This window comes from Geotrypetes seraphini, chromosome 10 (assembly GCF_902459505.1).
Source record: "Geotrypetes seraphini chromosome 10, aGeoSer1.1, whole genome shotgun sequence".
NCBI classification, from domain to species: domain Eukaryota; kingdom Metazoa; phylum Chordata; class Amphibia; order Gymnophiona; family Dermophiidae; genus Geotrypetes; species Geotrypetes seraphini.
The window spans coordinates 79093829-79108991 of record NC_047093.1 but is presented as its reverse complement, the minus strand read 5'-3'; the positions used below and the strand labels follow the sequence as shown (position 1 = coordinate 79108991).

The window sequence follows — 15163 nt, the reverse complement described above, 5'->3', positions numbered from 1 at the left end:
TCAGACTGCAGCTTTAATTCCTGGAGAGATTCAGGATCAAATCCACAAGATGCGCATGCTTGAAAAATCTGCATACAGTGGGATACTCCCCCAAATCAGGGGCTACGTGCTGATCTAGATCCTAGAGATCCGCCAGATCTGCCACATCTGCGGCTGCCGCAGCGTCCCATGCAAAAACAGAGGTATGGAAAGCATATCTGACGCAACCGTGGGCACTAGCAACTTACCTGCTGACACCCCCAAGGGGAGGCAAGAGAAGAGCCTGATCCACAGGAACAGGGGCCCCTATGACCGGCATGGAGGCCAGCGGAAGGGAGACAGGCAGAGACTTTTTAGCCAAGTATTCTTGATACACAATATTAACAAACTCTAGGGAAAACCCATTCTCCGTGGTGGGAGCCCAACACCTGTGTACCTGTTTTGGAAAGTTTGAGGGCCCCCAACGCTATTTTTGTGGGAGTTGGGGCAGAAGGCACTAGAAGACCCTCTTTGGAGGCCGAAGGCATCAAATCCCTCACAGGCCACAGCGCATATGAAATAAGTCTGCACATCCAACAGCTATCCACCGCAAATGAGGTATGAATCCATCACATCCTGCCCTGGGGTTTATGTGGTTTTCTTTCAAAAATGAAGCTGGCAAGTGTGAAAAAATAACTTTAAAATCAAATCAGGAAACATCCAAGATGGCTACAACGGATGCCAATTTTGCCTATAAATAGCCTGAGAAAACCACAAAGAACCCTCAAAACCGAGGATTTTAGGGGTGGGGTGTAGGGAATGCAGGGAAACCACCCAAAACCCCCTTTTAAAGAACCCCCAAAATGCTGATTCAGGCTGCCAGCCTGTACTCACAGAAGCATGTGCTGACTGGAAAACACTGCAGACAGAGCTGACATAGCTCACAGGGAGATCCTCTGCCTGAAATAGCTGGAAATTTGTACTTCTGACTGCCCCACCGGTCAGACCTCCATGACATGCTGTGCAGACACCTGGCTGAGGAACGCAGTCTGGCTCCGATCCCGGACGTGCCTCCACAGAACCATGCAGCCCGAGCTTGACCCACTAGCCTGGGGTGAGCAAGCTAAGAATGAAACAGTCTCTGATCCCTGAACTGATATGCAGGCTGTCCAGAAGGTTTACTGACAAGTAAAGGTCTGCAATCTCCCGCAGTCAGAACTTTCCCCGCAGGGATCCTCTGCAGCATGAAAGTGAAAACCATGAATTTAAAGACTGAAATTACATGAAATAAAACACAAGCAGATCAGACAAATTCCTACAAGCTGACTTGTAGGAAAGAAAATTGATGCTTACAGAACAGTGATGAGGTAAGAGGGGGAGGGTTTTAAGTCCCTTAAGTTTGAGGCTTTCTACAAAATCCTGGTGGGTAGACGGAAATAACCCACTGGTCCCGGAATAAAGTGGGATTGTACAAGAATGAAAATGATAAAGGTGATGGGATGACTCTTCAGCCTGGAGAAGACACAGCTCAGGGAGATATGACAGAGGTCTATAAAATACTGAGTGGAGTGGAACTAGTAGATGTGAATTGTTTGTTTCCTCTTTCCAAAAATAACAGGATTATGGGGCATGTACTGAAACTAATAAGTAGTCGATGTAAAACAAACCAGAGAAAATATTACTTCACTCAACATGTAGCTAAACTGTGGAATTCATTGCAAGAGAATGTAGTGAAAGAAGTTAACAGGATTTAAAAAAGTTTGGATAATTTCCTAAAAGTCCATAAGCCATTATTAAGATGGACTTGGGAAAATCTACTGCTTTTTCCAGGATAAGCAGCATAAAATCTATTTTACTCTTTTGGGATCTTGCCAGGTACTTGTGACCTGAATTGGCCACTGCTGGAAACAGGATACTGGGCTTGACTGATCTCGATCTGTCACAGTATGGTAACTCTTATGTTCTTAGGGCAGGATCAACCAGCATTGCTTCCATGTCCTACCAGACTCCAGGGATCATGTGCTAAGCACTAGAAGGCAGGGGCAAGTGGCACCCAGCATTTTAAAAGATCAGGGGTAGGAATATTGAAGATAAAAAGGGAGGGGGCTAGTAGCACTCTACATTATAAAAAAGGCATTGGAGGTAGGAATTTCAGTCCAATGTGGACTTCCATATTAAAACTGAGATCAGGAGTAATGCAAATGCTTTCAAAGCATCAGGAAATAAAAATTGGACGCCACACTTTTTCCCCCCAACATTAGAGGGCAATTATTTTTACACTGGCTTAACTAAATAGACCCCCTTAATTTGGTCCTGAAGCAAGGAAGGATGATAAAGTGATTAAGTGAGCCTGACCTCAGTCCCGGGAAAGATGATGGAGGCACTAATTAAAGACAGCATCTGTGAACACACCGAAAAAAATGGGCAGCTAAAACCGAGTCAACATGGCTTCTGCAAGGGCAGGTCATGCCTCACCAACTTATTGTACTTCTTTGAGGGGATGAACAACCAGATGGATAAAGGGGAATCTATAGACATCATTTACCTTGACTTCCAAAAAGCCTTCGACAAGGTACCACACGAGAGACTGCTTAAGAAGATATGGAACCACGGGGTGCAAGGGGAGGTCCACCGATGGATCAGAAACTGGCTGGCAAACAGGAAGCAGAGGGTTGGAGTAAAGGGCCATTACTCAGGCTGGAAAGGGGTCACGAGCGGAGTTCCACAGGGGTCGGTGCTAGGACCGCTCCTGTTCAATATTTACATAAACAACCTAGAGGCGGGAACCAAGTGTGAGGTCATTAAATTTGCAGATGACACCAAACTATACAGCAGGGCTCAAACCAGGGAAGACTGCGAAGATCTCCAAAAGGATCTAACGCAGCTGGAAAAGTGGGCCGAAAAATGGCAAATGAGCTTCAACATAGGGAAATGCAAGGTCATGCACGTGGGGAAAAAGAACCCGATGTTCACATACAGAATGGGGGGAACACCGCTAGGGGTCAGTAACCTGGAGAGAGACCTGGGAGTGATGGTAGACGCAACACTGAAGGCATCGGCGCAGTGCGCCACAGCCTCAAAGAAAGCAAACAGAATGTTGGGTATCATTAAGAAGGGTATTACGACCAGGACAAGGAAGTCATCATGCCGCTGTATCGTGCAATGGTGCGGCCGCATCTGGAGTACTGTGTCCAGTACTGGTCGCCGTACCTCAAGAAGGACATGGCAGTACTTGAGGGAGTACAGAGAAGAGCAACTAAACTGATAAAGGGAATGGAAAATCTGCCATATACCGACAGATTGAAGCAGTTGGGACTTTTCTCACTAGAAAAGCGGAGACTTAGAGGAGACATGATAGAAACCTTCAAGATCCTGAAAGGCATAGAAAAAGTAGACAGGGACAGATTTTTCAAATTAAGGGGCACCACAAGTACAAGGGGGCACTCGGAGAAATTGAAAGGGGACAGGTTTAGAACAAACGCTAGGAAGTTCTTTTTCACTCAGAGGGTGGTGGATACATGGAACGCGCTTCCAGAGGCTGTTGTAGACAACAAATCATTAAATGGTTTCAAAGAAGGTTTGGATAGATTCCTAGAAGAAAAAGGGATTGAAGGGTATAGATAGGTATAGACCACTACTCAGGCGATGGGCCTGATGGGCCGCCGCGGGAGCGGACCGCTGGGCAGGATGGACCTATGGTCTGACTCCGCGGAGGCAACTTCTTATGTTCTTATGATTTATCCATGGGCACCACGGAGCAGCAGTAGAATTTTAACCCTGACTTTCTTAATTTTCAACCTGCTACTCCTTTAATTGGCCTGACCAGCTGCAAGGTCTTATTAAGAATGTATACATTTGAAAATTATGTTTTTAAATATTTCTCTTCTTTCATGATGATGTATTTGAACTTATATATAGCATAGTTTACAAATCTTTTTCAGCTCCACAGAATTTTATTCAGACATATTTCACTAGCAGCAATAAACTACACATTTCACACTTACTTTTTCTCAAGTTCCGCTTCATTTTTTTGTTAGGATCTTTATCATCTCCTAATCCATCCTCAAATGGCCTCTTTAGGGCTGCTGAGCCTACAAATGAAACACATTCATATCATTTATTTATTTAGATTTTTATCCCGTCCTCCCAGTAGCTCAGAACGGTCTACAAGTGAACATACACAATGGAGTGTAATTGGACATATAAGATATACAATAGGTTTAAATGTTTGGACAACAAGACTGTGCAGTAGTTTAAATACAGGGAGTATACAGCAAATTAAGAATAGAGTTTAAGTATAAGTAGTTTAGTTTAAATACAAGTTATTTGAGTTTAGATACAATTTATCAGAGTACAGACTAAGAGAGGACTATACTGAAATTTAGGGAGAAGATAGACAGGAGAGAGAAGAGAGAGGTGGGGCTTAAGGGGGGGGTGTAGACAGGGTGACCTTTAGTTGAAGAGGAGGGTCTTTACCATTTTACGGAACGTCAATAATGAGTTCTGTAGTCTGAGTTGGGGGGGAGTTGGTTCCAGAGATGTGGCTGTAGGATCGTTTGCGGGCAGTTTCTGATAGGAGGGACCTTCCGGGGGGAATGCATAGGCGTATCTCCGATTTTGAGCGGAGGGTGTAGATGGGAAGCTTGGATTTTATGTAGGAGGGGGTGGTGGTATAAATTCTCTTATGCGCTATCGCCAGGGCCTTGAAAGCACAGCGCTGGCTAATTGGGAGCCAGTGTTCAGCACGGAGTGCTGGGGAGATGGGATCATGGTAGTTGAGGTTGTGTAGGAGGCGGATAGCTGCATTTTGGACCCATTGGAGGCGCTTGAGATTATTATTGGTTAGTCCATTAAATAGGGAGTTACAGTAATCCATTCTGGAGAGGACATATGCGTAGAGGAGTTGGGCCAGGTCAGGTGTGGAGATGTAGGGTTTGATCCTTCTCAGTTGGCGAAGGTAGTAGGAGGTGGAGATTACTTGGGATATGTGGGCAGATAGGGATAGGTGTCTGTCTAAGGTTACTCCTAGGCTGCGTACCTGATCTGTTGCCGTTAGTAGAGTGGAGTCCCATGCTAGTGTAGGATGTGTGTATTTGGTGCTTTTTTTCCTGATCCATAAGAGTTCGGTTTTAGAGGCGTTCAGTTGAAGTTTGTTGTTTGACATTCAAGTTTTCATGTCAGAGAGGCGGTGTTGGAGGTTAGCAATTTGGGATGACCGGTTCTCGCCTAGTGGGAGGAGAAGCTGGATATCATCTGCATAAGAGTGGATTTTAATGCTATATTTCTGCGCTATATCAATGACAGGCCTGATGTAGAGGTTGAATAGGAGGGGGGATAGAAGGGCGCTTTGAGGAACACCATATTTGATAGGCTTGGGGTTAGATTTGTGTGCCCCTAGTAGGACAGTCTGGGTCCTTTGATGGAGGAAGGAGGTGACCCATTGGAGGGCTGTGTCCTTGATTCCGAGGTCATAGAGTCTGGATGTGAGGAGATGGTGGTCGACTGTGTCAAAGGCAGCACTGAGGTCAAGTAGGACTAGTAGGGCATCACTGCCTTTGTCGAGTATTGACCAGCTGTCATCAATGATATCAAGGAGTACTGACTCTGTGCTGTGGCCTTTTCGGAAGCCGGACTGGGCAGGGGACAGAGCAGCTTGTTCTTCAATGAAAGGGTGTAGTCGGTGGAGCACAATTCGTTCAAGGAGTTTGGGACAAATGGGAGGTTGGAGACTGGGCGATAGTTGCTGGGTTCGTTAGGATCAAGGGTGGGTTTTTTGAGAGTGTGCTTGATAATAGCTGACTTCCAGCTGAGGGGAACAGTCCCAGTGGTGAGAGAGGTGTTAATGATGGGGAGGATGGATTCTGCCATGGCGTCTTCTGTGGACAGCAGGAGGCTGGATGGGCAGGGATCGAGGATGGTGTTGGAGGGTTTGAGTTCTCTCAGGGTTTCGAGAACCTCGGCATGAGTGGCCATATTAAATTGGGAAAGAGTGGCGGAGGATGGGGTATTTGGAATAGGTTGGGGCTGAGCAGGAGTGGGTTTGGTGTTGGTGTCAAGATTATCACGGATGGTTTGTACTTTGGACTGGAAGAAGTCCGAGAGTCTCGCTATCAAGTTCTGTTTGGTTGTTGTGGCTTTTTCTTTGGGCGTTGGTGAAGAGTTGGTTTGTGAGGGTGAACAGTTGTTTGGATCTAGAAGGGGCTATTTGTAGGAGGCGAGAGTAGTAGGTCTTTTTCGCTTCTAGGATGGCAGCTTTGTAGGCATATTTTAAAGTCATCTGCCTTGACCTCTTTGAAAAAAACCCGAACATAAATGATAATTAACATTTTCTCTTCGTAAAGTGTGCTTTGTGTTTTTTAATTTTGTGGTGAAGGGGAGGAATATGTAGAAGCTGATAAAGAAAAGGCCGAATTGCTTAACGGATATTTCTGTTCTGTGTTCACTGCTGAAGCGCAAGTAGCGGGACCGCGGAAGACAAATGTGAATAAGGATGTAGGAGTAATAGACCCTAATCGATTTTCAGAGGGTTGTGTTCGTGAGGAGCTAGCTAAAATAAAGGTAGACAAAGTAATGGGGTCGGATGGTGTACATCCGAGGGTGCTGAAGGAACTTAGAGAAGTTCTGGTAGCTCCACTGACCGACCTTTTCAAAGAGTCTCTAGAGTCAGGAGTGATACTGGAGGACTGGAGAAGGGCGGATGTTGTCCCTCTCCACAAAAGTTGAAGTAAGGAAGAAGTAGGGAATTACAGGTCGGTAAGACTGACTTCTGTGGTAAGCAAATTAATGGAAACACTTTTAAAACAGAGAATGGTCAACTTTCTGGAATCCTGTGGATTACAGAACTGGAGGCAATATGGATTCACTAGAGGTAGGTCTTGTCAGACAAATCTGATCAATTTCTTTGACTGGAATCGGTCCAGAGGAAGGCTACTAAAATGGTATGTGGTCTTCATCATAAGGCGTATAGGGACACTCTTAAAGATCTCAATCTGTATACTTTGGAAGAAAGGCGGGAGAGATATGATAGAGACATTTAAATACCCACATAATGTAAATGTGCATGAGTAATTTGAAAGGATACTCTGCAATGAGAGGGCATAGGATGAAGTCAAGAGGTGATAGGCTCCGGAGTAATCTAAGGAAATACTTTTTCACAGAAAGGTTGGTAGATGCATGGAACAAGCTCCCAGAAGAAGTGGTGGAGATAGAGACTGTCTGAATTCAAAAGGCCTGAGATAGGAAATAATGGTTTCTGTGGATGGGCTGACTAGATGGGCCATTTGGCCTTTATCTACCATCATGTTTCTATATATTGTTAATAAGATTATATTGTGTGTATATGAAAAATTAATGGAAGAAATTGCATTACAATTAGTACTATTATTATGGGGATGGGTGGGGGCAGGGGCAGAGCTTAGGCGGGGGGGGGGGGGTACGCAATTACTTACCTCTACTAATCTTCTTTCTTGTAAATATCCTCTGGAATCTACACAGTAGGGTAATTAACCTCTTCCAGTCTGGAAAATGTAGGGAACTTGAAACCAAATTCTAGCCCCTCCGTCTGTGGTCATCTCCTGCAACTTACCTCTGGATATCCAGTCAGTACCCAAGCCAGGTAGATCTATAACACAAAACAGGAAACAAAAGCAAAGAGAGAGAGGGGGAACTCCCCACTACATATCAAATCTGCTCATAAACAACAATTGTAAACAACTTGAACACAAATAGAACCTTAAGGCCAAACTTTGTACAACAAATTGAAAACAGCATAAATTTGGATAAAGGACACACAGCCTGAGGTCAGAAGGGTGCAACCACCCGGGGACCCCCAGACTTTACATAAGGGAACAAGAATGAAACAAGAGGCTGGTCAAGGACAGAAATCCAGTTTATCACGTCTATTATCGCCACCATGAGACCCAGGACTTGCAGGTACTGTCAGGCCGACAGAGCCTGGACTGCCAACAGGGCCTGAATGGAACTCCGTAACTTGAGCTTCCTGGGCTCTGGAACAGGTACTCCAAGTCTTGCGTTGGTTCGAGACTGCTCTTCTTCATGTTGATCACCCAGCCAAGACGTTCCAGCAGGTGCACCACTTGATGAACTGCCCTGTGGCCCTCTGCTAGGGAGGGGGCCCTGACCAGCCAGTCATTCAGGTACTGATGGACTAAGACACTCTGCGAGTGCCGGTGAGCAACCACTACCACCATGATCTTGGTGAAGGTTCTGGGCACCAAGGCAAGGCTGAAGGGCAGAGCCGAAAATTGGAAATGCTGCCCCAGAACATGGAAGCGCAGGAACCTCCTGTGTTCCTGAAAAATTGGTATGTAGAGGTATGCTTCCATGAGATCCAAGGAGGCCAAGAACTACCTGGGTGCAATTGCCGCTATAACCGGATGAACCGTTTCCATCCGGAAACGTGAACCTCGCAGGAATGCATTCACCGCCTTCAGATCCAAATAGGTTTCCAATCTTCAGAGCCTTTCTTTGGCATGATGAAGTATATTGAGTATCTCCCTGAGCCCAAGTCTTTTGCGACCGGCTCTATCGCTGCCAGATCTAGCAGTCTGTGAACAGTAGCCTGCATGCACCAGGCTTTTTCTGGATGACCCGTGGTTGAAGCCAGGAAGAAATCCGATAGGGATCGGTAAAACTCTGAGCACTTCGAGAACCAACTGATCTGAAGTCACCCTCTGCCACTCCGGTAGGTAGGCCGAAAGCCACCCCCTGACCCGAGGGAGAGGCACCAAAGGCCTGGCATCAAAACTGCTTCTTAGAAGGGGCAGGATGACATTTGGTGGAGGACTATTGTTGGGACGGGCCTCCAAATGAGGTTTGGATGGAGCACCGAAGCGCTGTCCGTGCCTGGGGCGTGGCATACTGATGAGGGTGCCAAAAGGGATGAAAATTCAGCTGTCCCAAACCCCATGCTGGGCGAGGCTTCAAACTGGGAAGCACCTTGGGCTTCCGGTCCTGAACCCTGGCCGTAAGATCATCTAGACCCTGGCCAAACAAGAGCAAACTTTTGAAAGGCAACCTGCTCAGCGTAGCCTTGGAAGAAGAGTCACTGGACTACTGGCAAATCCACAGCATTTGCCGTGCAGACAATGAATAAGCTCCAAGCTTAGCAAAAACCTTCATCATGTCATAGAGGGCATCCGCCAGATAAATCACCCTGGAAACAAGGAAGTCTAGATCCCGAAGGACAACCTACTCGGGATCTTGGCGCAGTCTGGTGTTAACATGCACGGGCAACAAAGGAGGTGTTGCTGCTGTAGCCCTCACTCATGTCACCACAGAATCGAAACGGCGCTTGAGGACGAAATCCACTCGCCTGTCTTTAGAAAATAAAAAATCACGAGTAGAAAAGATAGAACCTACATACAGCTCAGGCTGTAGAAAAAGAAACTGGATATCCAGGGGTAAGTTACGGGAGATGACCACAGAGGGAGGGGCTAGAAATTGGTTTCAAGTTCTCTACAGTTTCCAGGCTGGAAGAGGTTAATTACCCTACTGTGTAGATTCCAGAAGTTATTGTACAAGAATTATATTTATTAAGCTTAGGGGGTACTTGACTTGAAGAAGTTGAGAAACTCTGCATGTACATACATTCACAGACTTGTTATAGGTTTAAGCAGCACCCTGGGTAATCTGGAGGTAGAGAGAGGATGGGGTTAAGTAGGCTTTCTGATGACTTCCCTTCAAATATGCAGTTGCTGCCTGAAGCAGTGAAAGAACCCACATGCTTAATGCCTGCATGGGGCCTATTGCTTCAGTGACAGCAGAACCATGGTGCACTGGTGCTGTCCTGAATGGGTTTAACCCATAGGATTTTCAGTAATAATCCAAATAAAACTTTTTGGTTATCTTTGCTTTGATTATTGCCCCTGGAAAAAGTTATCTGCCACTTAGAAATCTGATAAGCAGGATAACAAATTTTTAAATAAATGTGAAACTTGCTTCTACTGTCCAAAGCATTTAGATATGAAAACTGATCCTCTCTCCCCCTTTCCCTAACCTAATCCTGCCTTGGGAATACCTCCACAGTATGCAGCACTGTGTAGAGGTTAGGCAATTTTCCAAAAAGCCTGTTGCTACAAATAGAATGCTGCTTTACATACAAAAATGGTTTTGAATATTGCCCTTCTTATGTCCAAGAGCAAAACAATCTTCATTCCTGTCCCTTTAAGCAGAACATTGGCAAAAGCCCCAGGTCGTTTATAAATACAGTGGAACCTTGGTTTACGAGCATAATTCGTTCCAGAAGCATGCTCGTAAACCAAAATACTCGTATATCAAAGCGAGTTTCCCCATAGGAAATAGTGGAAACTCGCTTGATACGTTTCCCCCCACCCCTCCTGAGGCCAGCGGCGCTGCTCCCCCCCCTGCTCGCAAAGGCCCCTCCTGCGCGAACCGGCACCCCCCACGCGAACAACTTGAAACTTACCCCCTGTCTGGCACCGGCACGCCCAGCCCACAGAATCTCAGCGAGAGTGAGAATTAGAAGGTCTTGAGCATGCGCAGATGCATGCTCCAAGCCTGGCAGAGGCAGGAAGTTCTTCAAGCGGCACTGGCACGTCCTGTGGGCTGCATGTCAGTGCCAGACGGGGGGTAAGTTTCAAGTTGTTCGGGCAGGGGATGCTGGTTCGCGCAGGGGGGCCTTTGCGAGCAGGGGGGAGCGATGCCGGTTCTCGGGGAGGGGGGTGCTCGCAAATCAAGTCAACACTCGGTTTGCGAGACAAGTTTTGCAAGAATGTTTTGCTTGTCTTGCAAAACACTCGCAAACCGAGGTTTGACTGTACAGTGCTTAACACTGTTCCATCGCTTTTTCTTTTATTAAGTCTCTAATCTTTCCCATCCAGGATAACACTCCTACACATGAACAACAGAAAAATTTACAGGCAAGACTTGTTTTGAAATTTCACTGTGGCAATCACTTATCTTTATGCAAAATGAAGATATAGCTGCTTTGTCATTTCCATAGAAATACAAGATTCTGACTGCAATGTGCAGAGACATAGAGACTCTATAGATCTGTGTCTCTCAAACTCTCTAGAGCTGCGGCACACTAAACTTGGCTGGAGGCCATCTGGAAATGCGCAGAGGCCCTCCAGATGGGGTCCTAAGTTGCCCGGGGGGGAGGGATTGGAAGAAGAGAGGCATGGAGAGGAGGACAGGCGCCAACTGACTGCCTCTCCTCCTTGCCATCATCTCATGGCACATCAGGAATCTCGCCACAGCACAGTTTGTGATACACTGCTATAGAAAATGGAAAAGAAATGTTCCAGTTAAGACACACAAAAAGGAAACCAGAGGTAAAGGCAGCAAAAAATGGGAAAAGTTATGTTTGAAATGGTTTGCTTGGATAAAAGCACTTAAGTCTAAAAGACTGATCAAGAAGCAAAAGGACAAACATGCTGACCTATTGTAAACTTATATTCCTAAATATATCCCAGATTAGATAAAAACCATTATAAGGGACATTTATTAACTTTTAGCTTGCGTTAATGCTATTTATGTGTTGTTGCCATAAGGTGTTAAAAGCATTAGAATGCACTGTTGAATATCTATTTTTACATAAGAAAAACAGCCTATCAGTAGGGAAGGAAAAATACTAAGTGATATAGTTTAGTACTTGAACTTATACCTGATAATTATAACAAAAAAAACCTGAACTTTTTTTGAAAAATAAGGAAATACCCAATTCCACTTCAGCGATACATCTGTGAATTATTTTCTTAACTTACACAGAAAAATTTGTCACCAATTAAGCATATGGTGATAGTGGAAAGTTTTCCAGTGATCTTTGTATTTCAAATGCTTCATTAAAAAGGGAGCTAAAACACAAAAAAGTAGACACCAATGCTATGATTCTAGAAAGGCACCTCCAGAAATTTCTAATTAAACAGTTTATATTTTATATTATGTTTTGAGCCTCAGCCCCACCACATCAAAAAACTTTCATCGCGGCAAGCTTTACGTGGTAAAATTCGTCTGGCTCATAAAACTTTTTATCGTCCTGTTAATTCATATATCAAATTCATATATAGCATATATAGTTTATCATAAATTCATTTCAATATTTATTTTTCTTTTAAAGTGCTCAATAATTTAATTTCATATTAAATAAGTTTTTTGAAAAAAAAAAAAATTAAAAAAAAATAAAAAAAAAAATAAATAAAAATATATATATATATATATATATATATATATCTATCTATATATCCCATATCAGTTAAGTCATAGACTTATCTTTAATGAAGTTTTTCTTTCAATGTTATTCCAGCTTAATGTTAAGCGCAGTTTTGGAGGGTTGGACCACGTAAAGCTCGCCGCAATGAAAGTTTATTGATGCGGTGGAGTGGTAGGGCTGAGGCTCAAAACATAATATACATAAGAACATAAGAAATGGCTTCACCGGATCAGACCCTAGGTCCATCCAGTCCGGCGACCCGCACTCGCGGAGGCCAAGCCAGGTGTTCCCTGTTGAGAAACCTTGTTTACTCGTATCCCTCAATGTGATTTGCGAGAAGGTGTGCATCCAACTTGCCCTTGAATCCCGGAATGGTGGTCTCCATCATGACCTCCTCCGGGAGTGCGTTCCATGCGTCCACCACTCGTTGTGTGAAGTAGAATTTCCTGATATTTGTCCTGGGCCTGGTGCCCCTCAGCTTCAGTCCATGACCTCTTGTCCGAGTCACATTGGACAATGTGAATAACGATGTTTCTTGCTCTATTTTGTCGAATCCTTTTAGTATTTTAAAAGTCTCTATCATGTCCCCTCGCAGTCTTCTCTTCTTGAGGGTGAACAATCCCAGTTTTTCGAGGTGTTCTTTGTAGCTCAAGTTCTTGATACCTTTAACTAGCTTCGTGGCTCATCTTTGCACCCTCTCCAGCAGGGTTATATCCTTCTTTAGGTAGGGAGACCAGTGTTGGACACAGTATTCCAAGTGTGGTCTGACCATTGCTCTGTAAAGTGGCATTATGATGTCCTCCGATCTACTCGTGATTCCCTTCTTTATCATGCCCAACATCCAGTTTACTTTCTTTGCTGCCGCTGCGCATTGTGCTGACGGCTTCAGGGTCCTGTCTATCAGTACCCCCAGGTCCCTTTCTTGTTCGCTCTTGCCCAATGTTACACCTAACATTTTATATTCATGTTCCTTGTTTTTCTTACCCAGGTGCATCACTTTGCATTTTTCTATGTTAAACTTCATCTGCCATTTTTCTGCCCATTTCTCTAGCTGGTTCAAATCTCTCAGGAGTTCTTCTCTGTCCTTTTGTGACCCAACTGCCCTACATAGTTTTGTGTCGTCTGCAAACTTGATTAAATTACTTGTTGTTTCTTCTTCCAGGTCGTTTATGAAGATATTGAACAAGATGGGCCCAAGGACCGAACCCTGGGGTACACCGCTCGTCACCTTTTCCCAGTCCGAGAACTTCCCATTTATGTCCACCCTCTGCAATCTATTTTCCAGCCATTTGCCTATCCATCTTAGTATATCTCCTTCTATTCCATGGCTTTGTAGTTTCTTCAGAAGCCTTGCATGTGGAACCTTGTCGAACGCTTTCTGGAAGTCCAAATATATTATATCCACTGGTTCACCGTTATCGATTTATTTGTTCACCTCCTCAAAAAATTGAAGTAAGTTTGTCAAACATGACTTCCCCTTCCTGATGCCATGCTGACTAGCTCTCATCAGGTCGTGGTTTTCCAGGTGTTGCACTATGCTATCCTTTATTAGTGCTTCAACCATCTTCCCAGGAACTGACGTAAGACTCACAGGTCTATAGTTGCCCCGTTCTCCTCTCGATCCTTTTTTGAAGATTGGAATGACATTTGCTATCTTCCAGTCGTCTGGTATTTGCCCGGTTCTAATTGACAAGTTAGCTAGGGATTGTAAAAGTTCATTTCTACCTTAAGCTCCTTTAGCACTCTCGGGTGAATTCCATCTGGTCCAGGGGATTTGTCACTTCTTAGTTTGTCGATCTGATAAGTATATCATGTCCAAATCCACATTCACTGTGGTTAGGCTATCCTCAATTTCTCCTTTGAATGCTCTCCCTGTTTCTTGCATTGATGCAGTGTCCTCCTTGGTAAAGACAGACGCAAAGAATGAGTTAAGCCTATCCGCAATCTGTTTGTCTTCCTTGATGCACCCTTTTCTTCCTTGGTCGTCGAGAGGGCCCACTGCCTCCTTAGCTGGTTTTTTCCCTTTTATGTATCTAAAAAAGGGCTTGAAGTTTTTGCCTTCTTGCGCTATCTTTTCCTCGTATGCTTTTTTAGCGTCTCTTACCGCCTTGTGACACTTCTTCTGGTTGACCTTGTGACTGTTCCAGACCTCCGTTGTGTGTTCATGTTTCGATTTTTTAAACGAGTTCCTCTTATTCCTTACTGCATCCTTCACCTCTTTAGTTAGCCAAGCTGGTTCTCCTTTGTTTTTATTTTTCCTTCCTTTGGATATCTGCGGAATGTACAGATTCTGCGCTTCGGTGCTGGTATTTTTTAGTAGGGACCATGCTTGATCGACCGTTCTGATTTTGGCTGCCTTTTTCTTGAGCCGTTTTTTAACCATGACTCTCATGCTGTCGTATTTGCCTTTTCTGAAGTTAAAGGTTGTGGTTTGAGTCTTGGTACGTTTCTCCTTCCCGATGCCAATTTTAAAATTGATCATGCTGTGATCGCTCGTCCCCAACGGGACTGTGACTTCTACATTTGTTGTCCTTCCAGTTATGCCATTTAGGACCAAGTCCAAGGTGGCGGTCCCTCTTGTCGGTTCTCTCACCATTTGTTTTAGGAAGCAGGCCCCTATCATTTCCAGGAACTTGGATTCCCTGCTGCAGTTTGAGGTTCCTAGGTTCCAGTTTATACCGGGAAAGTTGAAGTCTCCCATGATAGTTACATTACCTGCTCTACATCCATGGTTGATTTCCTCTTATCATTTCTACGTCTGTTTCTTCCTTCTGTCCTGGTGGTCGATAATAGAAGCCAATTTTTGTGTCAGCCTCATTTTCTCTAGGAATCTTTATCCAGAGGGATTCCAATTTTCCTTTCCCATCTGTCTTCCCTTCTCTGATAGACTCTACTCCTTCTTGGACATACAGGGACTCCCCCTTTTTGCCCTATTCTATCTCTTCTGTATAGTTTGTATCCCTGTAGTATCCCACTCGTTGTCCTCGTTCCACCATGTTTCTGTTATTCCGA

General features: G+C 44.6%; 1 protein-coding gene across 9 annotated transcripts in view; it reads right to left on the bottom strand.

The window, feature by feature from the left end:
• The window catches only part of STRBP (spermatid perinuclear RNA binding protein), a 307353-nt gene that overhangs the window by 63894 nt on the left and 228296 nt on the right, over positions 1-15163 (bottom strand). For all 9 annotated transcript variants that reach the window (XM_033959926.1, XM_033959928.1, XM_033959924.1 and 6 more), the window contains exon 11: positions 3963-4049. In XM_033959926.1, the coding sequence (XP_033815817.1) occupies positions 3963-4049 (87 nt within the window). The remainder of the gene's footprint in view (positions 1-3962; positions 4050-15163) is intronic.